Consider the following 27,795-nt stretch of genomic DNA (forward strand, 5'->3'; position numbering starts at 1 on the left):
GACCTTTGGGTAGACAAGGTTTTGTTCTTGTATGTGTCTAAGTGTTATTACCTTTAGCCTTCTTCTAAAGCTCAATCCATTTTATGAGAGAACCTTGATATTGATAAGCCCCACTCTAAAGAGAGACCATCATTGTCTCTAAACCTTTATTACCAAGCCAAATGAGTTTAGAGTATTGCATAAGTTGATTCATGTTCTTGTTTAATGAATGTCAAAGGAAATGGTTGATTTGATTGCATACGGATATCTAAGGCTTAAATCAGTAAAGGTTGTGATAGGCTTGTCTAAACTCTTTAAGTACAGCTCATTCAACTTGCATCATAGTACTAGTAACTTGGACATTGATTCTAGCTAGTTTATTGTCAATCTTTAGGTGCTGAGATCCCACTTTTAAACCTCACTTCCCTACTTATGTCTTTTTTATTTGCTTAAGGGCAAGCAAAGATTATGTTTGGGGGTGTTGATGTTCATATATTTCACCTTGTTTTACCTTAGTATATTCACAACTTTTGGTTGATTTACTATCTAATTTGGCCATTATTGAGTAGCTTTAGGACTGTTTATGCATTAGTGTAGAATTGCATTGCATTTGCATAGTTTTTAGCATAAGCAGGTGATTTTGGATTCTAAAGAGCATGGAAGAGTGCTGAGGAGGATTGGAGCTATCAAGTGAAGAAGACAAGGGAGCTAGAGCAGAATAATCAAGATCTGGAAGTCCACTCGACCAACACACTCGACCAGACACTCGACCGTGTGCGGAGAAGGACTCGACCAGATGGAAGAAACAGAAGAAGAGGTCACTCGACCAAGCACTCGACCGAGCACCTGGTCGAGTTGACCGAGCCGTCTGCCTATTTTGTCTTCTAGCCATTTTAAGGCTTCCCCTCTCTCCTATATAAACTCCTTGTACCTCATGGCCGCAAAAGAGAGCACTTTTTAGAGAATAATATCTAGACCTAGTATTTACCCTTTTGGAAATTATCTACTTTTTGCCTTTATTTTCCTTAGATCATTAGCAACTTTTGTATTATCTCAAGAAATCTTTGATACTTGTTGGTTCCATAAGTTTCTAAGTATTGAGAATTTGGGTTTGATTTCTTCTTCAATATTGTAGATCTTTGTCTTATCTTTCTAATCATGCAAGTTTCATGGATTTCTGGGTTTATGATTTTGTTCATCATGTTTAGTGATTGTGAGTAGTGTGTAGAGATCTTAAGGATGGATTAAGTTGGGTAAAGGTTATGGGTGTTTAGATTGATCAAGCTTTATTGTTATACATCTCTTCTAGATTAGATATGCTCTATGTTATTCTTATACTGAGAGGGTAAGGATAGATTTTAAGCTTCTTAGCATCACAACAATGTCTAAGTTGTTAGATAAGGCTAATGATAGAGATTATCATGAAGCATGCTAAGAGATTAGATGTTTAAAGTGATTTTTGACATTGATGATCTGGTTGTTTAATGTCTGCTTTTATATGTAATAGCTAGTGAGAACTAGGTTTAAGAGTATCTAACCTTGATTGTTATTGTCATGAGAATGGATTAACAAGTATTAGAAGATCTGCTCAGTTAGGTAGAGCACCTCGTTTACACACCAACCAAGAAAAAGTTTTTTGTTTTGGTGCGGCCCGTAGCCACCTATGAGTTTTCTAGAGATAGCTCATTGTTGACTGAGATTTGTTGATCAGTTTAGATAATCATAGCTTGAGTCCAACCCATGAATCCATCCTTAGGACGTTTCCTTGTTTGAGTATTGTTATTCGCTTGCTGTTTGATTTACTTTCATTTTGCTCTATTTTGATTGTTGTTCTGTTTCTATTCTTCGTACTATGTCACTCGACCTCCCATTCGATCGAGCATCAGATCGAGTGCTTGCTCGAGCATCATCCAGTGTTCTTGTTTATGTTCTGCATTTACTTGTTTCATTTCTTGTTTCATTCCTGTTGCATTCACTTCATTTCTGTTTGATCATGTCTCTTGTCTTGCATTAGTTTAGTTCATGTTCTTGTATCATTACTGCTTTGTTTCCACTCTTTACTTTGCATTTAGTACCTTGTCTTAGTAGCTTTACTTACTGCATCTTGTCATTATCATTAGGTTGTTAGTTAAAATTATTCATCACATTTGGCTTGACTTAGATAAGCATTCATATCCTGATTGCTTGCATCACACTAATTATGGATTGACATCCCTTATGCTACAACAACATAAGGGTTATTGAAACACCTTGCATCCACCTGTTCATTCATCATCTCTATCTTCATTCACATTCATCACAACCTTCAATAAGCACCATGTTTCACTAGCCGGAACATGGCAGAGCCGACATAACTTAGGTTGAACCATTGGTCTACAATCAGAGGGACAAAGTTAGTTTTTGAGAGGAGGAAGTTCTGAAATATGAATGCTTTCCTGTGTCTCTGCACTGTTGGGTTTAGCATGATACAGCAGGGAGAGTGCTAAAAAAAACTTGGCTGATCAAACATGCCAAAGGAGGATGGGAACTTGAGATACCAATCTTCATTTACCAATATTCGATCAAGCTTCTTAGCTATAGGATTTGTGCTTCTTTTTTCCACCAAGTGAATGAACAGCCCCTGTAGCTAAGATCCGCAAGTTCAGCGTGCAACAGACAATCCCGGAAAAGCCTGGTTGGGAGATCAGCATTTGGATTCAGGGAGATTGAGGAATCAGAGTGGTCTAGCGTTTGGTTAAAGTCACCAAGCACTGACCAAGGTTTCCCAGAGACGCGTGGGTCCGCAGCCACACTCAGTAACTCAGCCCATAGATGTCGCCTAACTGATTCCTCATTCGAAGCATAGACAAAAGAGACAACTAACTCTGATTGATCATCCGGAAGAACCGCTATACAAGTGATCATTTGGAGAGACTTGAAAATGATTGACATCTTGACACTAGGATGCCACATTACCCAAATCTTTCCTAACTCAGAGAAGCCATAGTTATCCTCAAAAAGCCAGCCTGACAGAATGGAGTTTATAAACTTCTGCTGCTTTAAATGGCTAAAAAATGGTTGGTTTACTTTATACCAATGCTTAAAACCGCGGCAGTGGCTTAACTTATTAAAACCTCGTACATTCCAGCAAAAGATGTCTATATACATTGATTACTTTGATTTGGGGCCCTTGCCCCGAGCATACCTCTGTTGTCTCTGTGAGAACATTTGTAAGAATTGAGCTTCATCCACATCCGGATCATCACCATCATCTGAGGTTTGAACACCGGAGGAGTCAGGATCTAAGCTCTTCTCTTCCGAATTAGCTTGCAGAGAATCCAGACCAATATCAATGCTAAAAGCTTTATCCTGCGTCAAGACAGAGCTAGAGACGTGGTTTGCGGAGGAAGCCGAAACCTTCTTTTTGACTTGAACCCATTCTGAGACTGAAGCAGTAGGTCTTGAGGAATTCGCATAAGCGGGAGTGGGATGCGTGAGAGTGGCAGCTCCCTCAATACCCTTCCCTTTGACTTTAGCCAGAGCTGCTGAAGTAGGGGCTGTTTTTACTGGAGAGGAAGTGGTGAGGGTTGTAGTAATTTCTGGTTGCTTGACCCTAGGGTCCTTCTTCTGCTTCTTTGCCTTGACACGAAGGCAATCAGCTGTATTGTGGCACACGAATTTGAAAAAAGTGCATAGTATAGGGGCCAGTTTGCAACGCTTCAGATTGTGGCCAACTTCCTTGCAGAACGAGCATACTGTGGCCAACTTCAGATTGTGGCCAACTTCCTTACCAGAGTCGAATTGTACATTGACCGCCTCTGGTAGAGGTTTCCTAGGGTCAATTAGGGTAAGGAATTTTGCCACATCGAGGTTTGACAGGTTCTTTGTTGACGGGTGGAGCTGTATTGGCTCACCAACCTGTCCTGCAATGTATTCGAAACCCTCCTCATGGAAGAACTGGAACGGAACATTACACACTTCAAGCCAAACCGGGGCAAATGATAGTTCCGGCTTTTGAGGGGTGACTCCAGGTTGCCATTTAGCAACGAACATCGTTTGACCTTCGATTTGCCAGAGACCTTGACTAAGAACCCGATGTCGAGTTGCAGAGTTTGGAATCTTGAAGAGGAAAGTTACCCTCCATCTTGGTGACGATGATGTCGCGGTGAGTCTTACTCCAGATACCGTTGACAATAGCATGATGCATTCCCGGAGCAGGCGGATCAGAGTAGAATTGGCCGAGAATGAAGTAATCCCATGATTTCTGGTTCTTTACAATGACATAATTCAGGATCTTTACACATGACTCTCCCGAGGGTAAAGTAAAAGATGTGCCCTTCTTGGATAGGCGTCTAGGAGAGTTTTTGAACAGTCCTAACCAAGGAGCTTCTTTTGAGACTGGGTCCGCTGCAGGAGCAGCCTTCGCAGTTGTATGGTTCTTGTCGAGATCTGGCTTAATAAACCTCAGATCTGGGCTGGGTATGGCCCTACTGGACTCGGCGAGAGGAGCATGGGCAGAAACCGAGAGGGGGGAGTCCTGAGAGGAGACCTTAGGAGGCGGAGCAGGTGTCGAGGACGTGGTGGGCGATGACGGATGGAGAGAGAATGTGGTTATGGGGGGGGAGGAATCAGGTCGGATTGAGGGGTTGCATTTTGTGGTCAATGGAGGTGGTTTAGCTTTATGTGGGGCTCGTTTCTTCCTCATGAGGAGAGGAAGGCCTGAGAACGAAGAGGAGACGGCGCTCCGATGCCGGACAAGATGGGAAAACGCAATCACTTTATCGCTCTTTTGAGAGAGAGAAAAAGTAAGTATAATATAAGTAATTTTTGTTTTTTAAAGTTTTCTTTCTCCTTTTTTATCTAATCGATACAAATTACAGAAGTAAGAAGAAAGAAAATTGTAAGAAAGCTCATGCAACGAAGGAAAGTTAGCTTACCTCTCGATGTAACAATTTTATGTTGATGCTTAACTCGTTTTTGTAAAATTGGATTTTGGAAATTAAATTATAACATGTCCCATCTTTTTGCATGCACTCCACACAAATTGTGCAAGTATATGGACCCATTAAAAAGTCTTTATCCCCAAAACACAAAACCAAATATGTCGAAAAAGAGTTCCCAATCCAAACATGTGCAAGTATACTACTGTGCTAGAGGACTGAGACCTTCTCCAATGGGAGGTTTTAAGAGAAGGTTTAAGTGTTTGTAGGAAAAAAATAAATCAGATAAAAGAAAAAAGATAAGAGAACCTCTTAGATAGTATACTCAAATTTGGAATAAAAGATTCTACGTGTCACGTTTCTGTTGGCCAAAAAAATTAATAGAAGAGGAATTTTTTTTTTATACCTGATCGAATTTTTCTTTCTTTTTCTCTCTGTCTCTCTCTCTTTCTCTCGTGATAGAAGTCCTGAATCGACAAAGGAAGAAGATGGAATCAGAGGAGGTTGGGGTTGGAGGTGATGCGTAGCGGAGGTGATTGAATCGGCGGAGGAGATTTCGGCGGAGGTGATGCGTAGCGGAGGAGATTTCGCGATTAGGTAAACGAATTAGGGTTGTTTGATTTTTTATCCCAAATTAGGGTTCTTTGATTATTGATCCTCTCTCAAGGTATCCCTTTCTCATTCTCTCTCTCTTTCATTTGATTTCACTTTTAGCTTCTTCAGTTTTGTGAGAGGCTGTTGGGTTTGGTAGTAGAGCATGTCTTTCTTTTGGAACTTGCGTGATGGGTTTCTCTCAAGTTGTGTGGATTTGAAAGTGTGGACTTTTAGTTTGAAATGTTCCCTCTGCCATCATAAAATTTTATATTTTTCAATAGACTTTGGTGTTCTTGTTCTCGATGGATGAAGTAGAGAACAATCTGGGGAGTTGAAATTAGATTGTTGCAAGTTCGTAAACCTTGGGATTTGTTACATTGGGTCTGAAGATTTGTAGTTTTCTCGTTTTAGTTTGAGATTGTTTATCATATCTGTTGTGTTTTGAACCAATTTCGTTGCAGAACGTTTAGTAACTTGTTTGTTTGTGTGTGTAGGAACGAGATAGAACGAGAGAGAGAAACACGAGGATTTACAAGTTCCCAAGATCAAGGTGACCAAGGTACGTCTTGGAGAGCTAAAACCAGCTCTCAAGGTTTATATATCAAGCGTTAAACAGAGTACAAGAGACCAGAAAGATGAACAACCCTAGAGAGATTTACACCAAGATGAGAAGGAAGAAGATAAGCTCTAAACCTCTATCTTTCTCTCTAGATCTTTCTGCTTGATACTCACGCTCTTCTCTCTTTTTCTTTTGTCTTCACCATGTGCTCTCCTTATATAAATGTTGAATGCTTCTCTTTACACCTCACATTCAACCTTTGGAGCAACAAACCTTGGAGTAGGTTCTGTGTACGGTGACACGTCCACAAGGCGACACAACAGTAGAGTATTCCCGAACTTGTACCTGGGCTTTGATAACAGATGAAGCTTACCGGGCCTTATCCTACCACAAGGCCAACCTGTTTCATACCAAACCCAAAACCTTGTTGGACTGAATCGACTTACAATATCAGATCCATTCAAACTGATGTTTTCATTGATCAGATTAGGAAGTTATTGTTGACATTTAAGAAAGCTGGAGATGGCTCAAGATGGTGGAATCATTAATGAGCCGGTAACCTCCTGCCTTTTTCAGCCTTTTGTAGTTTGTTTTCTTATTCATGATTCAGTCATAAACTATCATTAAAACGGTTGGAATATGGCGTTGTTAGGCCATATTTACCGGAATAACAAATGGGGTGATCTTAGGCCTTTTAAAAATAAGATTAAATGAATAGTGGACTTTAGATCAGGCTTTTTGATCTTATTCTAGATCAGTTCTTGGGCCTGATCTTGTGAGACGTGTCTCACTCGGATTGGAAAGAATTATTTTCCCTTCGTTTCATTTTCATTTTCTTCATTCGCGAAATCTAGGTTTTTCTTCTTCTTCTCTCCCAAAAAGCGAAACGCCGAGAGATTTGTGTACTCATCACCATCGTTCCCGATTCCGGTGTGTTCCGGCCATTAAAACACCAATTCAACCGATCTCTTCGTCTCCTCGTCTCCTTGTCTCCTCGTGTCCACCGATCTCGTCGTCTCCATTGTCTCCTCTGTCTCGTCAAGTCAACCGATCTCTTTGTCTCCTCGTCTTCTCTGTCTCCTCTGTCTCCTCTGTCTCCTCCGGCTTTATAGACAAGGTAAGCTCCGGAAATTTAAACCTAATCTCATCTCTGAATTAGGTTTCGATTTTGGGGAAAAATTGATTTGTGTGTTATAAACCTAATCGAAACACTCATTCATGTAGTTGCTTATCATTTTATAGGGTTTCAATAGGCTTAAATAAAATCGAAACACTCATTCATGTTATAGGGTTTCGATTTTATGTGTTATACACCTAATCTCATTTCGTGTGTTGTATTGAAAATCAACCTTAATAGATTTGTATGAGTGAATTCTAATCGTTTTTGTCCTCTAATTGAATTCAACTTTACACCCATAAACATTAATCGATTTTGGTTTGTTTTTGGTTTGTTTATGAGGCATGTAGGTGAGGTTAAGGAGGGCAAATTAAATCGGACCACCATCAACAACATTCCTTACTCGCAAGTGAAAGGTAAGTCAAATGGTTTGTTTGTGTCTGAGTTTAATGGTTTGTGTTGAATTATGAATCATATATGTGTCCAAATTACTTGATTTAACTTCAAAAACTGGTTCACTTTTCATGCTGATTTAGACATAAATTCCATTTAAGGTAGTTGATTATGTCACTGATAGGATGATGGTAACGAAACTGAACTTTAGTTGTGTAGTAACTGCCTTTAAAGTGTTGTTTGCTTGGTTATTGTGATGGTGATTGCGATGGTCTATGTTAGTTGTTTAGTTGTGATAGTGTAGACTATAGTTGTAAAATGAGTTCAATGCTTTAACGAAACCAAACTTTTTTTGGTTTTTATTATTTAAAACACTAAATCTCCTTTATTTACTTCTGATTTGACTGAAATAGGTAATGGTTATTTAGAATTAAAATTCTCTAACAACACAAAACTTTGAATTAAATGATCTTCTTAACTTCTCTANTTGCCTTTAAAGTGTTGNGCTTGGTTATTGTGATGGTGATTGCGATGGTCTATGTTAGTTGTTTAGTTGTGATAGTGTAGACTATAGTTGTAAAATGAGTTCAATGCTTTAACGAAACCAAACTTTTTTTGGTTTTTATTATTTAAAACACTAAATCTCCTTTATTTACTTCTGATTTGACTGAAATAGGTAATGGTTATTTAGAATTAAAATTCTCTAACAACACAAAACTTTGAATTAAATGATCTTCTTAACTTCTCTATATTATCCAATGTCATTTCCTTCTTTCTTACCAATCTCTAAGAACTTTCCAATAATCTCTCTTCCTCACCTTCTTCCTTTTTAAATCTGCTTGCTATGGAATCAAATAATACTCCTAACAGTCAGTATCAATCCTACTTTAGTCTTCTAAACTTCCCATACGACAGCTTTGCTCCCAATGTAAACATTGATTCCTCTCAAATCCCTTCTTTTAGTTCACAAACTAGTTCACAGTCGAGTCAACCTCCTAGTCAAACAGAAGAGACAGCAGAACAACATAGGGAGAGAAGGATATGGTCCGCACAAGATGACTTAGTCATAATAAGCGCCTGGTTAAACACATCGAAGGATGCAATTGTTGGGAATGATCAACCGTATGGGTCCTTTTGGAAGCGCATTGGTGAATATTATGCAACAAGTGATCATGTCCTTGGTGGTGGTGAACCAAGGCTCCCTGATCATTGTAGACAACGATGGCAAAAAATCAGCAGGGAAGTTAGTAAGTTCTGTGGAGCATACGCAGAGGCAAAGGGTGAGAAAGCTAGTGGCATGAATGATGTGGATATTCTGCAGAATGCTCACCAACTATACACTAAGCTGTACAAGAGGAAGTTTGGTTTGGAGTATGCTTGGAATGTGCTTCGCTATGAACAGAAAAGGATTAATTTAGAGCCTATGAACCCCACTCCAAAGACAACCAGCTCTAACAAAAGAAAAGCCGATGATGCTGCACCATCTTCAGGGTCTGTTGTGGGTGAGCACGAGAGCAGGCCTGCTGGAATAAAGGCAATGAAAAAATCAAGGAACAAAGGTAAAGAGAAGGCTGCACCATCGACAGAGTTTAGTCACATGTGGGATATTAAAAAGAAGGATTTAGAGGGCATGAAAGAACTTCAAAAGATGTCCATTCTTGACACTCTCATTGCCAAGAAAGAAACGCTAGATGAAGATGAAAAAGCTCTAAAGAAGAAGCTAATGGCTGAACTGTTTTAGCTCTAGTTTATGTTTGTTTTAAACCTAGTTTATGTTGTTTTAAGTATGTTTGTCTTATGTTTGTTCTAAGTATGTTTGTCTTTTGTTTTAACTCTAGTATATGGTTTTAATGAATCGGCTTATGTTTATGTTTCACACGTTTTTGTAATGACTCGGCTTATGTTTAATTAATCGATGTGTTTTCGTTTTCATGTTGAACCAGTCATGGACTCTTTATACGACTATGGTATAAACAGCCCATTAGACGGTAGTAGCGATTCAGAAGAGGAGGCTGAGACCTGTTACTATCCTCCGGAACCAGCTCCTGCGATTGGATTCACAAGTCTATCGAGTCGTGAAGCTCAACCACTACCTGCTAATGAGACATAACTGAACAAGCTCAACGACCAAGTGATCCAGCTCAATGACCAAATGATCCAGCTCAAGGACCAAGTGATCCAGCTCAAGGACCAAGTGATCCAGCTCAAGTAAATTTGTCTCATTTTCGGTTGTTGTTGTTTGCTTCCGAATGGTGAACCCGTGATCGGATTTTTTGTTTAGGCTTCGTATTTGGACTTTTGTTTAGGCTTGGTATTTGGATTTTTGTTTTCTTTGTTTGGATTTTAGTTACAAAGACAGAGTCACAAGAATTTTAATTAGTTTGTCCGATTGTTCACATGCACCAAGTTAACACTCACATGCACCAAATTCACATGCACCAAGTTCACAAGAATTAACTTCGCAAGAATTTGTCTCTTCTCTCTTCTGTCTGAAATCAAACATACACTCTTGTCCGAAAGTTCTATATATATGAGAAGAGAATAAGCTCAAATCAAACATACCAACCCAAATCAAACATACCAACTCAAACATACCAAATCATACACTCTTCTCTCTTTTGTTCACCTTCGCTCTTTTACTCATCTTATTGAAAATCAAACCATTTTCTTTCTCTCACCAAAGACATTTTCTTTCTCAACCCTGTTATGGCATCTTCTTCCAACAATTTTCACTACCATTATGATCCCAATAACGATAGTTTAAACCAATACTTTCAAGAGCAATTTAGTAACCAATTTGAAGCTGTTGAAGAGGAAATTCCGGTCGAAAGGAAACCACGTGCATATATCGATAGAAAACGAGAAAAAGGGCATGAACGTTTGTGGAACGATTATTTTTCTGATAATCCGACTTACAATGCTCACCACTTCCGGCGACGGTTTCGAATGAACAAGCCGTTGTTCTTGCGTATTGTGAATCGTCTCAGTGAAGAAGTTCCATATTTTAAGCCAAAAAAGGATGCAACCTTCCGGAATGGTCTATCACCCCTACAACAATGTACTGCAGCAATTCGACTTTTAGCATATGGGACTGCGACGGACTCGGTTGACGAATACATACGTCTTGCTGCTTGTACTGCTCGTAAATGTTTGGAACATTTTGTCGTCGGGATAGTTGACTTGTTTGGCACTGAATACCTACGCCGACCAACACCAGAGGATCTTCAAAGGCTACTATTTTATGGAGAACAGAGGGGTTTTCCCGGGATGGTTGGAAGCATTGACTGTATGCACTGGAAGTGGAAAAATTGCCCAACCGCTTGGAAAGGAATGTATTCAAGAGGCACCGATAAGCCAACAATTGTTTTGGAGGCAGTAGCTTCACAAGATCTCTGGATATGACACGCATTTTTTGGAGCTCCAGGTACTTGTAACGATTTAAATGTCCTTGATCAATCACCAGTATTTAATGACATTATTTACGGTCGAGCTCCCGAAGTTACGTACTATGTCAACGGAAATGAGTATAATTTGGCATACTATCTGACGGATGGTATTTACCCTGAATGGGCAACATTTGTTAAATCCATCCCACAACCACAACACCCAAAACATCGATTGTTTGCAGAACGTCAAGAAGGTGCACAAAAAGATGTTGAGCGTGCATTTGGAGTCCTGCAATCTAGATTCGCCATGATTAAAAATCTATCTCTTTTATAGTCAAAGGGTAAAATTGCATATATTATGAGAGCATGTCTCATACTGCATAATATGATTGTCGAAGATGAACGAGATTCATACACACTCTATGACGAACAAGAATTCCAACAAGAAGATAGAACTGGAACTACTCCAGATCTTACCTTTTCAGTAACTATGTCTTCAAATCTTGAGGGTTTAGGTGATGACCATACAATAATTCGTGATAAACAAGCACATCGCAAATTAAAGGAGGATTTGATTGAGAATATTTGGAATAAATTTGGACATTAATCTATGTATTAATTAAATAAAATGTTTGTCTTGTTTAATTAATTAAGTAATATGTTTGTTTGTTTTTGTAAAAAAAAAGTATTTAAAATGTTTTTTTTTCATAAAAATTTGGTATTGTATTTTGAATTTTAATTAAAGATTTTTGAGTTTGCAATTAAAATGTTATTTTCTAAATTATTATAATTGTAATGTGTTTAAGAATATTAGATTATTAAATCTTAAGATCTTACACATGTTCTCCCAATAACTAACTTCTTAACAAAAGTTCTTAACTACTGATCTTACATTATTTTTACAATATTTATACTCTAAGAACACCATAAATTGAAATCCCTATAAACATGCCCTTACACAGTTTGGTATTGGAGAGGAAAAAGGTTCTGTGAGATTGTCTACTCTAAACCGCCCTCACCAGCTGAATATCATCTCTCCGGAAGTGGTATTTTTGATATCTAAGATCAGAAGCTGATAATATTCTCCTTTTCTAGATGTTGAAAGCCGCCTAAATGGTAAAATTTGAAACTCAGGTCCTCAAGCTGATAAAATTTGAAACTCAGGTCCTCGAAATGTGGGAGAAGGATGACCAAGCAAAGCTTATATTGATCAAGATTTAATTTTTTTGGTCCTTGATCTGTTGATTATTATCTACTACTGTTGATTGATTTCTTATCATAGCTTATCTGTACAGGGTGCAGGTAGAGCTTTCTCCGCTGGTGGCGATCTTAAGATGTTTTATAACGGCAGGGATTCAAGTAAGACAGCTAACAAAATCATCATCTTTTATTAAAAAAACACATTTGAAGAGATTTTGTTATAATTTATGATATGTCGTTTTTTAACAAACTCTTAAATATTTTATAAAAGACCCAATTTTATAAAATTTTATAAAAGACCCAATTTGAAAAATTTTTATAAAATCTTAAATGTTTCAACATTCATACTACTTCTACTCTATTTTAAAATTTTAAATTTCAAAAAAACTATATTTTAAAAAATAAGAGACTCAAAATTATATCCTACCATTGAAGGGGATAATTTTAATTAGGAGATGAAGGATTTTTATTTTTAAAACAGTACATAATTTATTAAAACCTCATTTAAGGTACAAACCGTACATAAGAGACTTATAATTAAAACCTCCCATTGGCCATGCTCTGATGTGACTTCCCCGGCCCCTTCATTTAAGGTATGAAAATAACGGTGGACACACAGATGTACCATGTCCACAGAGACCTAATCCTAGCACTAGTAGTATATTGGTTCTAGTTTCTAAACCCATTGGATTATTTTTTTTTCCTTCTAAGTTAGGGTTGTTTTCTTCAATTTTATTCCGTTATTACTGCCTTTAACTGATCTGTCCGGAGACCTCGACTTATTCTACAAGATCATAATAACTTCGAAAGAAACATGTTTTGAACATTGATTTTAATTCCAAGTAAAGTTATTTGCTCGAATCATATGGTAACATTTAACACGCCAAGAGTATATAGAGGAATGTGGTTAGACTAACGAGTTTCACGACAGGAAAACGTAACAATGATAGAGTTGGCATTATCGTTAGCTGTGCGAGGGATACATATTGACATACATTAAAGTTGGACGGTGGAGGACGACCACTGGAGCAGAACTATTTGAGCTTAGGAGAAAAAAAGAGTGAATCATGATTGTGTGGTTCTCAAAACTTTATTTAGAAAAGTACAAAAAAATATGTTGCATATGAATAGATTTTGTTTGGCTCTAAGAAAGAGTAGAAAAAATCAGAATTATATGAGAATTATTTATAAAAGGATACAAGGACTGTACACATCAACCAAACGTTTTTCTTTCTTTTGATAAGATATCCAAACATCAAACAAACGTTGCGGAGAGAAATTTTATTATTTCAACTTTGAAATTGCATTCGATTCACACATACACCAAATACGGTGTATTTGGGTCACACCAAATACTTTTTGTGTTTGTTATATATACGGAGAGGTCAAAGACCTCTGATTAAGCAAGCTACACTACTGAGCAGAAAAGTCTCTCTATAATTTCTTCAACCTTTCATTTCCTTCTCGTATAAGAAACGACATACACAATGGTGGGAAACTATGATCGTACCGATGAGGTAAAAGCGTTCGACGAGATGAAGATTGGAGTGAAGGGTCTCATGGACGCCGGGATCACACAAATCCCACGCATTTTCCATCACCCGCATGCTACCTTTACGAACCCTAAACCTAGTTCCTCAACGTTGAAGATCCCAACAATCGATCTTGGAGGCTGTGTGTTCGAGTCCACGGTCATGCGAGAGAGTATAATCACGAAAGTGAAAGACGCGGTTGAGAAGTTTGGGTTCTTCCAGGTGATTAACCATGGGATCCCAGTTGATGTGATGGAAAAGATGAAAGATGGGATTCGTGGGTTTCATGAGCAGGATTCAGAAGTGAAGAAAACGTTCTATAGTCGTGACATGACCAAAAAGGTTAAGTATAACACTAATTTTGATCTCTATAGTTCTCAAGCTGTCAATTGGAGAGATACTTTAACTACGGTTATGGCTCCTGATGGTTTACAAGTAGAGGACTTACCTGCGGTTTGTCGGTACGTTTTTTTTTTCTTTCTAGACATCACTACTAGATATTTTGGTAGAGGAAAAAAGACTACAATTATCTTATTATATAAAGCTTGGTTCTCAAAGTTAGTAACTCACCAGATTGTGACATGTTAAGTATACCGATGAGATATTGACACGTATTAAACAATTATTATTTTTCAAAATAGCTAATTAAGAAAATAACATTAAATCTATATAAAATTTACATGTTTATATCTTTAAAAAAAAATCCTAAATCAAAAAGGAAAACTAATGAAACTAATATATTTTCCATTGTATTCTAATTATATTATACGTTTTTCTTAATTAGATTTTGACATGTATAAACAAAAACATAATCCATTAAGCATGTATATTATTATTAATCAATAAATAGTGAATAACAAATTTAAAAAGAATAACATATGTTATGTTAAAAGAATTATTACTTTTGAAACGTAATAGGACACCTAATTATGAAAATAACATTATAGCTACATAAAAATTATGTTTGTGAAGTGACCTTAGTGCAATGACTATTGGTAAGGCCAATTGTAGATGATACTATCACATTAGGGATCGAGTCCTGCTCTTTATGAATGTAGGGATTTGCCTAATGGACTGGCCTGTTGTGACCCAAATGTTGACAAAAAGAAAAAATTATATGTTTATATCAAAAAATTTGATCTTTGATTTTTTTTTTGATATAATTTTGCCGATCTATTGCGTGGGTCTTTGATTCGTGCGGCTTCTTCAATGGGAGCTATTAGATGCAATGAAATGGAATCGAAGGTATATAAATCCTGCTAATTTTATCAAGGATGGAGACACTGATGAAGGTTCCAAAAGTGATTCTACAATTAGTAACATTATAAGTTTGGAAGCTTAGTCGGTGATTGATGTTTCTGGTAAAAATTTAGAGTTTTCTCTTCTGAATAATGTTAATGATTCTGATACTGAAACAAGAGCTGCTTGATCGATTAATTGAGAAGCGATTTTCAAATTTGGGAAGTTGGAATGGTAAACCGTTATAAAATTGGTTTCGAACCAGATTTATGTGGTTTTCTATCGGATTTAGTTCGTAAATCGTTTAAATCTAGGTATATGGAGAATATATGAGAACTTTTGATTCATATAGAAATAAGTTGAGAATTTACTATTAAAGAATATTTGAGACGAGGTCATGGTTTAAAGTAATTTTGGTACAATGTGATACTTTTGAGGAGTAAATAGGTCGTCGATCCTTAACGTGATTATGTCATGTTTTGGATTGTTTATAAAGTTTCTATTTTGTATATTTGAATTATCTAAGACTTATATATACCATCGTGATTTTAATTTTCAAATTTTTTATTTTTATTATGTTATATATTAACTTTTTCTCAGTTTCTCAACTTTTATTAGGTTAGTCATAAAATCATTGTAATAAAGTAGATAATTTTCACCAGTTATTCATCCAAAATATATTTGGAGTAAAAAAAAATCATGGTAGCATAAATTATTTCACAAAACAATTTAAGTAATTATAAGAACTAATAGTATGCCAAACTGAAAGTAAAGCAATATGAAATTTGTTTAATTTGTTCAGAAGATATTTTATAGATGGTGATAAAGAGCATACTTTAACAATAAAATAATTTTGGGTGTAAGAACATATTTTTAACGGTAAAAGATAGAGTAAAATTGTACATGCTTACTAACTAGATGTTGCTTTGATGAACTCTTTGCATGTAAAATATTTTGTGAATAAGTTGTGTAACGTTTTTAAATATTTTGTGAATAAGATGAGTATTTGGCAAAACTTTTGGTGGGATATAATTTAGCTTTTTATTATTGTAATAATTGTTATAATATATTTAAAATATATAAATATAAATAAATGTATTAAAGTAAATACAAATATGATTTTTTCTCTAACTAAAATTATTTATATATTTTAATTCACGAAATAAAATTTGTTTTTATATGTTTAAAAATTTGTTTAAGATTTATGATTTATTTTCTTCAATAAGTTTTAACCCCGAACATCGTGCGGGCCCTTATCTAGTTGTATAGAATATGGTCCCAAAACTGAAACTGATGAAACGAGAAACAAGGTAATGAGGAAACTAAATTTAAGAATACCCTTAAGTAATTAGTTATAAGTTTTTTTTTAAAATTATAAACTAAATTTAACAACACCCTTATGTTAGTTATATAAGTTTTTCTAAAATTAAATTTATTTAAAAAAAAAATTTCAGCCTTTAAAGCCCTTTCCAATCACCCCCAAAACGTAAAAACTTAAGAACCCGTTCAGATGACTCGATCCATAAATATGTTAAAATTTATTTAATTTCTAAAAAATACACACTAGATTTTAAAGAAGTATTTGAAATTCTACTTAAATAACATTAGACTTTGAAAATTTATTAAACATAATTTACAAATACAAGATTGAATAATATTAGATTTTAAAATATGATTCAGAATAATTAGTGGAACCTGGCTATGATACCAACTGTTGCAGCAAGATAAAATACAAAAGTAATTAAGTAATCTTGAGTATCAATGGATTTCAAGCAGGATAATCGTAGCTTGGATTCTATTGTTATCGGATATCAATGGATTCACAATCAACAGGGAAATCAAATACTTCATTTGAGAATACTCTTATCCGTGATTATCAAAGGAAAAAATGTCATTTAAATCATGAACTTTCAAATTTTGGCCATTTAAACCATGAACTTTATCTTGGATCATTTAAAACATCAACTTTCATTGACTAACTCTTTTAAACATGAAGTTTCGTTGACCAAACTAAAAAAGACATGAACGTTAAATCTGATAACGGACCCACTAACAGACGTTACTATACCATTAATCACTCTGTTATTGACAAAACGACGTCGTTTTAATAAAAGTTTTAATTCAAGAAACGTCATTTAAACCATCAACTTTTAAATGTAGGTCATTTAAATTATGAATTTTTAAACGTAGATCATTTTAATCATAAACTATTAAATGTAGGTCATTTAAACCATGTATGTCAATTAAACTATTAAATTTCTTGAAGACCATGTAAAACATTATTTTTCATTGACTAGAAATCTTTAGACTTTAAATCAAAAAGGACTTGATATTAAGGGGGCGATTGGAGACCAGCTGTAGAGGCTTTATTTTTTGTTTCCAAAGTCTTTAAAGTTTAATTTTCTCCAATCATATTTTAATATTTTAACAGCGTTAAAAGAAATTCTTAATATTCTTACAGCCTAACTTCCCCTTATTTTTTCTTCTTAGGCTCTTGTTTTTTAAAGCCTACTAATTATGAGTTTTTTTAAGTCACAAATTTAAAAATTTTAAAGTTACATCTATTTAAAAGTAACAACCATAAAAGTGGTAACCAATCACCCCCTAAGTCTGCTAAATACAAGGATCAAAATCACAAGCACAAGAAGTATCACAAGTATAATATAGAAAAACCTAGAATCTAGAATAAAATGATCAATTCTATGGATATAAAACAAGGTGATCAATCCTTCAAACTCTAGTGTAGTGTCTTAATACATGAAAAAGACTCAAGACAAAAACAAAAAGACACAACAAAACGACAAAAACACAGTATGAAATGAAAGACGAAAGACACTAAAAGCACCATATATCACTTGTTTTGTTAGCATATTTAATGTCATGTCGAGTTTGGTTTGGTTAATGAAATTTGATGTCTAAACAATCCCAGTTAATGAAAGTCGATGTTTTAAATGGCTTACAACAAAGTTTATAGTTTAAATAACTTAGATTTGAAATTTCATGTTTTAAGTGAACTAGATTTTAAAGTTCATGGTTTAAATGACCTAAATTAAAAAGTTTATGGTTTAAATGACCTAAATTTAAAAGTTTGTGGTTTAAATGACATTTTTGAATTAAGATTTTTATCAAATCGTCGTCTTTTTGTTAGAACGAAAATGGTTAACGACATAATAACGTTTGTTAGTTGCTCAGTTATCGGATTTAACGTCATGTCTTTTTTTGCTTGGTCAACGAAACTTCATGTTTAAAAGAGCTAGTCAACAAAAGTTGATATTTTAAATGGCCTACAACAAATTTTATGGTTTAAATGACAAAAATTTGAAAATGCATGGTTTAAATGATATTTTTCCCGATTATCAAAAGCTCTTTTAAGTTATTAATCAAAAACAACCTCATACAAAAGAAGGCCTAAATGACTTATTTATATAAAAGCTAATAACCCTTTAAACTCTAGAATGTTTTAGAATATTATTTATTTAATTAAAATGATAAAAATAAATAATATTTGGAATATTTTTGATGGAATATAATAATTACGTGAATAGTTTATAGAAAATATTTAAAATTGAAGATTAGTACGTTATTACATAAATCAAATCCAGAAATGTATTCAACTTTCATGCTCGATTCCAGGCTGCTAGAATGTAATTGATATCAGTTCGATGTACTTTGGTAAAAACTAAAAAGTGTTAAGCATGTACAAGTCTCTCATTGAATCTCTCACTAATAAAAAATTATAAAACAATAAAAAAATAAGGGGAAAAAAAAGTGAGTCTCTCAAAATGAGAGATTTGATAAATGTGTAAAGAGTCACTTAACACATGTCTTAACATAATTGTATATAAGTTTTATTTATAGTTATAAAATTTAGATAATAAAATAAAATTAAATATATTTTAAAATAATATGTTTGCAATAATGCTAATAGAAAGTGTGTTAGAATGTAATTAAGAGTACAATTTTTTCGGGTTTTGAGATTTGGATGTGAACAAAATCAAAATTTACTTTTGTTCCTTTTGATTTGAAGAAAGGGTTTTGGATAGAAAAAATATATCAATTATGATCTTAAATGTAAATATTTATAATTAATAATATTATATTTGAAGTATCTTTAGTTGTATCTTGCTTATCTCCTGTTTGTAAATGTAAAATTTACTTTTGTATCTATTCCGCATATTCGGTTCCGTTACAAAAAAAAAAAAAAATTGTCGAGTTTGGGTTGACTTTGATTTGATGAATTTCGGTTTGGTTCGGTTATAAAAGTTTACCAAACTGTAATAATATTTCAGGGAAATAATGTTGGAGTACTCCAAGCGAATGATGAAGTTAGGAGAGATAATCTTTGAGCTGTTATCAGAAGCTCTCGGATTAAAACCTAACCACCTCAAAGAACTAGACTGCGCCAAGAGCTTGTCGTTGCTCTCACATTACTACCCACCTTGTCCAGAGCCTGATCGAACCTTTGGGATCAGTTCACACACAGATATATCTTTTATCACTATTCTTCTTCAAGACCACATTGGTGGACTTCAAGTTCTCCATGATGGATACTGGATCGATGTTCCTCCTAATCCCGAAGCTCTTATCGTCAACTTAGGAGATCTCTTACAGGCAAATATGTTATTTATGTTTTCAAGAAACTTAATACACAAATCAAATCTTCCATGTTTTGACAAATCTCACAAAATTATTTTTTTTCCAATGGTTGCTTGCAGCTTATAACAAACGATAAGTTTGTAAGTGTGGAGCACAGGGTTTTGGCAAATAGAGGCGAGGAACCGCGCATTTCAAGCGCATCGTTCTTCATGCACACCATACCAAATGAACAAGTATATGGACCTATCAAAGAGTTTCTATCTGAACAAAACCCTCCCAAGTATAGAGACACAACCACGTCCGAGATGGCGAGACATTACTTGGCTAAAGGACTAGATGGGACCTCACCGTTGCTCCATTTCAGGATCTGAGAATAATAGTGGATCAAAATCTTAGAGGATTTCTGAGTTTCACGAAAACAAATGTACAATAAAAACTACATGTGGTAGTAGTATTTCACATATATTGTGTATCCATTAATTTATAGACTTAAACCATCAGTATCTTATAACTTCCATTTTGTAGTTCTTGTGTTGAGATATATATTACATTGTGTTGTTTACTAGGTATATATATAGTATTCAAGCACATAGCTAGACAATGCGTTTCAGTTAATTGTTACTTCCAAGTACAAATTAATCAAAAAACTTAATCGACCCTAGTAGAGATCATAAGAGTATTACCTCCATAGATTCACACACGGTATTCAGAAGGAATCAACTGACATGGATTGAGCTGAATGTCGTAGATGTGATATGGCTGTGTCCCTTTCAGTCTCTTCCACCATTCCAAATTTTCTGCAAAACAACAAGTTTATGCATCATTGGTTACTATCTTCAAATGTGATTTTAATAACACAACATAAGCATTTTCATATATTAACTGCAAACGGGAAGGAAATAATTGTACCTTGGAGGGATGAAGCCATGACCACCTTCTTCTGAAAGTGCCTTGTCCAATCTCTCTTCAAAAGATGTTGCGTGCCAACTCACTTTCTGGTCCTGCATTAAGGAAAGTAAATCCTACGTTTCATAACAAATGAGAGGAAATGTGAAGAAGCCTAGTAAGAAACATGAGATCGAGTAGTACCTCTTTGTACTTGTTTGTAGAGTTTGGTATCCCATTACCATCCCACCATTTGGGTGAGATTAGAGATTGTTCTTTCTCATTCCAGTGAGCTGCAACCATTCCAATGATTGGTCTGTCCCCATGAGTTATGGATAAAGCCTCCATGTTTTTGTCACTACCCTGCTTCACCCAACTAGTTTCGACTATGGGGTATTTTTCATCTGTACTCTCTTCTAACTTTCCCTCGCAAATCGTTGATGTGGGAGATTCAATTTCTGTCTTGTCTTGGACTCTTTGTCTCCCCTTTCCTGCTGATCCCATATTTTCAGGAAAAATGGTTCTAGGGGTTTGAATCTCATCAGTTATCTTCAATGCGGTCGGATTAGGCGATGCTGCTGGGATATTAGTGTTTGCAGGCATCTCAGGTTTCCTTGAAGTGATGTTCTTGGAAGAACTAGAAGAGTAAGATTGATCAAAATCATATTCATACGGCACTGACTTTGTCTTACTCTTAACGTTTCCAGCTTTGAGTGATACATTGCCGGTTATATCTACCTCGTCCCTGAACGCAGTACCAATGCTTTCTTCACTAGCATTACTAGATGCAGAAGAGATCCTTGCATTGCTACGGGCCTCGGTCAAGCAACTGATATTGACAAAACAAAGAAAAAGAGTAATGTTCAGCGCCATGCAAAGAGATATCTATCAAGCAAAGTAACATCTAGCAATTCACCTGCTGGGAGTTTGCTCTGAAGTATCTACAGATCTTCCCATTTCTTCACAGGGCTCATTCTTTATCTCATCCAAGTGAAACACTGATTCAGAGTTACTGGAAACCCAAGAAGGGGTAGATCCAAAATGTTCTCTACGTTGAGGGGTTTCCAGTTTTTTGGGTGCTTTCTTAATCTCAACCGGTGTCACTGGTGTTATGCTGCAAACTTTAAGAACCTGTGCCTGTAGCTCCACAAGAAAATCAAAGTGAAGTTAGGTTCTCATTTTGGAGAAAGTGAAATCACTTTCTGTTGTTATGACTTTTTCAAAAAGTTCAGAAGAGTAACTAACTGACACAAAAGTCTCAGATAATTATTAGTAGTACAGATGCAAACACTACCTGCAAGCTAACATGAGCTACAATCATCTAAATACATCTATTGTCAATACAACTGAGCACACAAAAACAGAGGAAATGAAAACCCAAAGGTTGTGATTTGTGAAATGTACAATTCATTCCTGATAGAAACAGAGCATACTAGAGTTTAGACCACCCCTCGACACAATAACAGAACAAGTTCTTCTCGCAATTCAGTACATATCAAAACACACAAAAGATGTCTCAAGCAAAAAACTTGAACCTGAGTGAATGAATTAATAAAACCACATAATTCTTGAATATATATATATTTTTTAACAACATACATACCTCATCCTTGTCAATATGCATAGAGTTCAAACTAGAACCCTCTCTGTCATGACAAGGCGAAGAAGAAGAAGAAGCTTCAGATAAAAACAAAGCTGACAAACGATTCTTCGATAATTCATGATGACCTCTCTGAAATCATCATCACAAAAAAAAAAAAAAAAAAAAAAAAAAAAAAAAAAAAAAAAAAAAAAAACGACAAAGAAGTTAGAGATTACAGTTGAAACACTGGAATTGTAAAAGCACAAGGAAGCGATGATGAGAATTCAGTTTACTACTTGTTTGGATTGAACTTGAGAAACAGAGTCATCAGCACTAGTTGATTCGTTGTCTTTAGTAGTAGTAGCACGGAAGCAGCACTTGAAGAGACAACCCATGACGGCTCTACTCTACAATCTCGAGCTCTGCGAAGATTGTGATAGTTCAGACTCAGTTGTGAAGCGTTTTTGTGATATGATGTCGTGTGATTTGAATTTTATTGGTGGTAAAATAAAAATAAAAAGGAACAGCGATGGAAGAACTTATTACAAAATACAATGAAGAGGGAAAAAATATATAATGTTTTTCTCGAGAAAGTGAGAGAGAGAGAGAGAGATGTTGGAGGTGGTGGGTCTGAGTCTGATGAGTCTTTTTTGTTTTTCAAATTTGAAAATCCCAAAAGAAGGAGTGTGTGAGTGAGAGAGAGAGAGAGAGAGAGCTTCGATTTTTGAATATGGCATCAAATCTATATTAATTATTATTATTATAAGGTTCACTATTTATTTCTTACGTTATTTACACTCCCGGGCGCGTGTGATTCAAACTTGGAACATTCGAAAATAGAATATATCTTTTTTTCAAGTACGAAAAAAAAGCATGTGATAATTGATATTTTTTTTGGTCAATTATTATTAACAGTTTATTTTAATTTCATAAATTATTTAAGGAAATAAAATACATTGAATTTAATAAAGTCAGCATAAAATAAATGCTTTGTATTTGACAACTTCAGTATATTTAATTACCTTCTATAATATATACAAGTGCCATTGGTTATAAATAGATGCAAACAGTCAAGTGAAATACATCATCAAAAAGAAAAAAAAAAAAAAAATCGGAAGTGAAAGGAAAGAGTTTGAGAAAATGTTGAAACTCATCATTTTCTTGATGATATCCGGTTTGTTGCTTGCTACTCAATTTTCTAAAGTAAACATCCAAATAGTTGTTTTCATTTTTTATTTTACTTTTATGACGTCGTCGAGATACAGTTATATATATATATTTTGTTTTGGTACAGACCCAAGAATTAGATAGTCCAGCTGAAGCACCTTCAGCCTCTAAGGTATAATTTTTTATATAAAACATCAAATTATGAAAAAAAAAATATTACAGACTATAATTTTTTCAAACTCTTTTCTTTAACCATTCTTTAACTTTATGTGCATCCTCCAACAAATTCAGATGGGAGGAGAAGGCTCACTTCGACCAGAAGGTAACTTTTTTTTTTAACCGTGTTATTTCATTTATATAATCAATAAATTGAACCATTTCGTTAATAATTTGTTTAATGTTGTATTGTATTTTTTGTCCAGAATGTCCAAAGGCATGTGAATATCGATGTTCAGCGACATCTCACAAGAAACCATGTTTGTTCTTTTGCAACAAATGTTGTATGAAATGTTTGTGCGTACCATCGGGAACATATGGACACAAAGAAGAATGCCCTTGCTACGATAACTGGAAGACCAAAGAAGGTGGACCTAAATGTCCATGATAACTTATAAACAAATATAAACAAAACATATATTGTTTCTTCTTAATAAAATCTATGTTGGCCGTGCCTATTTTTAATATATGTATTATATAATATAATATAATATAATGTTTTCGTCTTATTGCAAATCTAAAGTTGCACAAATATCTTTGGTCAAATACCTTAAGATTAAAAGAAAATACTACTACTATTTATTTAGTCGGTTGGATGTTTTACAAAGAGGAATATTTGGATGTTTTACCTTAAAATTAAAAGAAAAATGAAGGAGTAAAATACTCACTAGTAATTATTAATTTAATCGGTTGGATATTTTACTTAAAAGGATTTTTCGAAATATCATATTTTAAGTTATATTTTTCAAAAATACCATGCTTTAGTTTTTTTCTCAAAAATATCACAAATATTAAAAATTACCATCAACACAAACAAAAAAATTTTAAAAGTGTAGAATTTCTTTTTTAGGTTTGGATTAACAATTGTAGATTTATGATATACAATAATTTTTAGGGGTAAGATTTAGTGTTTAGTATTTAGAGATTACTAGGTTGGTATCCGCGCTACGCCGCGAGATTGTTTTTTTATTTTATTTTTGTCATATTTTTCTGTTTTGTTTTTCTAGATTCATAATTTAATATAAGTTATTTGGAATCAATTTCATAAGTTTTTGATAATTTCAATAGTATTTTTTATTAATATTATTTACATCATCATATGATATTTAAGTTTTTATTTCATAAATTTAGTTTTTGAATAGATTTTAAATTTTATTACCAAATAAGTTTAGGGATTACAAACCATTAGTTCTTGATTTGTTTCTCACTCACAAACCCTCTAGAACAGTAATACATATTACTCTTTGATGTCTACATTTTAAATGTTCTTGATGGATCTCTTAAAGTACTTTAGGTTTAGGCACTTCAACATTTGTCTCATAAATCTGACATAAACCAAAGATGAAACTTTTGAAATTTACTATGATCGAAAGGAAAATAAAAAATGAAAATTTTCTCATAGAGAGTTCTGAAGTAGTAGTAAGTAACATGTATTGTACTAAACATTAAAAAATAAAACGTTCTGGTCCAAAGCAGCAATTTGCTCAATATCATCTTCATTTAAGACCTCAGTCAACAAATAAAAGGTGAGTCAATTTACACAAACACTAATATTTCTTCTTGAAGCAATCTTAAAAACTTGAATAAAAACGACATCTTTACCTCGATTGGACCTACAATTCCAAAAGTTGCTCTTTTGTGAATTTTTTAATCTTTTGTATAAGACGGCAATTGTGTGTTTAGGGAGAGACTTACCTGAGGAATTGATATCTCTATGTCTCTCTTCTCTTCTTCCTTCTTCTCACATCACTATGTGTCTCTTTCTCTATTCTATCATTTCAAATTTCTTCCCTATCCTAATTTTAACCTCGTCTCTTCTTCCAAAGAGTTCTCGATAACCAGAAAATTTGATTGTAGAATCTGTAGATTTTGATGAAATTCTTGTTCGAATTAATCAAAGGTGAATTTGGTGAGATTGATTTGCCTCTTTAACAATGACATATGTTTCTTCCATGTATCTTGCCGAACGAGTCGTGTGTTTTCTTCTCTTTATGTTTTTTTCATCGATAAGCAAAACTTTGTGATGATTCTTTTGTTTCTTCTCTCTAACTGAACTCAAAAGCAGTCTTAGAATTTAGGGATGTGCACTAACGTTTCTCAATTTGATGTCACCACAACCTCAGGTCATTCCTTCTTCTCCACCTATTCAACAGTCTGAGAACACAACTGATTCACATGAGGAAAAACATAACAGAAGAATCCTCCATGGTGGTCTTCCTATATCTGATAACAACTCAAGCAACGAGAACCTCCGGGACACCAAGCGTCCAAGCCTTCCGCGTCAATGGTTGTATCTCAAGAACCTGACAGAAAATCAACACCCACCTAGACTTAAGTTCACCATTTCTATAGCTCTGCAAAACCCGCATATATTTGAGCCCTTCTCGGCCCGCCCCAAAATATTTCCAAATCTATATTTCAAAGCCCGGTCCGGCTGTAACAGGGCTACATGACTTTCGGGCTTTTTCAGGCTTTTGCGGGTTTATCTTACGGATCAAAAATTCAAACTTATAAGTTAGTTTATAACATGTCTTAAAAAGCAATGTTTAAAGGCGCAATATAAAACAAATCAATCAAAATTTAAATAACTCATCTATATTCACGAAAAACCAACTTAATCTAAAATAAAAAAAAATTAAACCAAATAGATTTTTATACTTTAACCAAATAAAAAATATATATAATTTATATAAAATATTACAGATAAAGATTTTTCAAATATTAAGTAAGGTTATTAAGTAAATATGAAATTAAGATTAGAGTTTTAAACTTTAATTATAATAAATTATTAATAAAATAGTGTAATCAAACAAAAATGTTAACAAAATGTATAATTAGATTTGTATAAAGGTTTTTGGGGCCGGTCCGAACCCAATCGGGCTAAGGCCTAAAAACTCTAAAGTCCGAACGGGTTGAGTCCAAAAGGGCTGATTTTTCTGAACATATATTTAAGTCTGAGCCTGGTGTTTTTCAAAGCCGGATCAGGCCGGGCCAGTCTGCGAGCTTTGGGCGTAATTGACATGCCTAGTAGCACATAGTTTTTTTTATTGGTTTAGAACTCTTAGTTGTATTAATTGAAATGTTTTTACTAGCTATTGATTTTAACTTACTTGTTAACACCAGCTTCAATGTTGAGGCTGATGTGTCACACAAGGAAAGCAACACAACCTTCTTTTATTGTATTGATTTTATAATATTAAAATTTTAGTTCAATTTTGTGATATTTTAACAAAATACATTTGATTGACATATTTGAAAAGGCCATACATAAAACCAAAAAGGCGCGAAAACCAAAGAAATCGATACACCCTTCTCCCCCTTGCATTCCGGGGTCGGTGGAAGCAGCTGCTCGCCAGCAACGGCGCCAAAATTTGATAAGCTCAAATTAATCCTTGGAGCTACTCTCTCAAACAAGAGATCACTATAGTACTTAGGGGTCGAATTCCTCAGAGACTCAAGATCAAACACAATGGATTATAGAGTTTTGTTATTACGCTAAGCAAGTTAATTTAATTATTGAAAAAGCAATGCAAATATTCAAATAAAAGTGTTGTGAAATCAGAAAATCAAAAGGTTAAGCCTAGAGAATTTCTGAGGAAATTATGAAATATTAAATCAGTAAATTAATTAAGGTTCAAGTAATTAAAATCAGATCTAGAACTCTAAACACTTTTGTAAAATAAATCAGTTCTCACTGCAAATATTATCTAAATTTAAAACCAGAAAATCCAAATATCTTTGTAAAATTCTAGGTTAAAAATCAGCTTTAAATTCAGGTTTAGATAAGTTCACAAAATTACTAAATCAAATATCTTTGTATAAAGTTATTTTGCTCACCAAAAGTTTTAATCAGGAAAACAATTATATTCTCATATCAATTTATTTTTCTATGATAATAATTCTAGGTGATCAATCAAGAATTATTGTGAAGAACAACCAAGGATGAAGATCATAAAAGATTAAGAACCCTAAAAATAACAGATCTAATAAGTCACAAAAATCCTGTGAAAAATCCTAAACCTAACAAGCAAATTACTCAGACATGTTTAATGAAGAACAAATCATAATTCTGAATAACATGCAATAGATATTAAAAAGTAAAAGAGGGAGTTTAGAAATCTTCTCGCTACAAAGAATTCAGATCATTCTCTCCCAAAAGCTATCAATATTTCTCTCTCAAAAACTGCTAAAAATAACTTAAGGGTTTCTAAACCCAAAAATAAAATATATACATCTTAAAACATGTCCAGAGGCTTATGTTGCAATTGTGGAAAACTTCGGGCAAAATTGTAAAACTTCCAATTCTTGTTCTCTCGTCGGATAAAACAGGATGTCAACCGACACCAAGGTGGTGTCGATCGACACCAACACTCTGAATTGTTCCAAGTTGGTTTCCTCCGGATTAATGCTCCACAATGGTCCAAATTGCTT

At 34.4% G+C, this 27,795-nt stretch overlaps 4 protein-coding genes across 4 annotated transcripts; 3 read left to right on the plus strand and 1 right to left on the minus strand.

The window, feature by feature from the left end:
* LOC104704337 (glutathione S-transferase T3-like) lies at positions 8,406 to 9,302 on the plus strand. The gene has a single exon (XM_010420446.1). It carries the CDS (start codon positions 8,406 to 8,408, stop codon positions 9,300 to 9,302), a length of 897 nt encoding a protein of 298 aa, XP_010418748.1.
* On the plus strand, positions 13,377 to 20,083 carry LOC104700395 (probable 2-oxoacid dependent dioxygenase). The gene is made up of 3 exons (XM_010415911.2): positions 13,377 to 14,140; positions 19,208 to 19,529; positions 19,634 to 20,083. The coding sequence occupies exons 1-3, from the start codon at positions 13,635 to 13,637 to the stop codon at positions 19,883 to 19,885; spliced, it is 1,080 nt and encodes a 359-aa protein (XP_010414213.1). The 5' UTR covers positions 13,377 to 13,634; the 3' UTR covers positions 19,886 to 20,083.
* Positions 19,790 to 22,525, minus strand: LOC104700394 (protein JASON-like). Its single transcript, XM_010415910.2, has 7 exons — positions 22,278 to 22,525; positions 22,003 to 22,131; positions 21,316 to 21,536; positions 20,604 to 21,228; positions 20,424 to 20,515; positions 20,198 to 20,311; positions 19,790 to 19,881 (listed from the first exon to the last, which is right to left on the minus strand). The coding sequence occupies exons 1-6, from the start codon at positions 22,374 to 22,376 to the stop codon at positions 20,221 to 20,223; spliced, it is 1,257 nt and encodes a 418-aa protein (XP_010414212.1). The 5' UTR covers positions 22,377 to 22,525; the 3' UTR covers positions 19,790 to 19,881; positions 20,198 to 20,220.
* On the plus strand, positions 23,084 to 23,873 carry LOC104700396 (gibberellin-regulated protein 12-like). Its single transcript, XM_010415912.1, has 4 exons — positions 23,084 to 23,184; positions 23,276 to 23,320; positions 23,440 to 23,470; positions 23,571 to 23,873. Exons 1-4 carry the CDS (start codon positions 23,122 to 23,124, stop codon positions 23,750 to 23,752), a joined length of 321 nt encoding a protein of 106 aa, XP_010414214.1. The 5' UTR covers positions 23,084 to 23,121; the 3' UTR covers positions 23,753 to 23,873.

Source organism: Camelina sativa, chromosome 7 (genome assembly GCF_000633955.1).
Source record: "Camelina sativa cultivar DH55 chromosome 7, Cs, whole genome shotgun sequence".
Taxonomy (NCBI): Eukaryota; Viridiplantae; Streptophyta; class Magnoliopsida; order Brassicales; family Brassicaceae; genus Camelina; species Camelina sativa.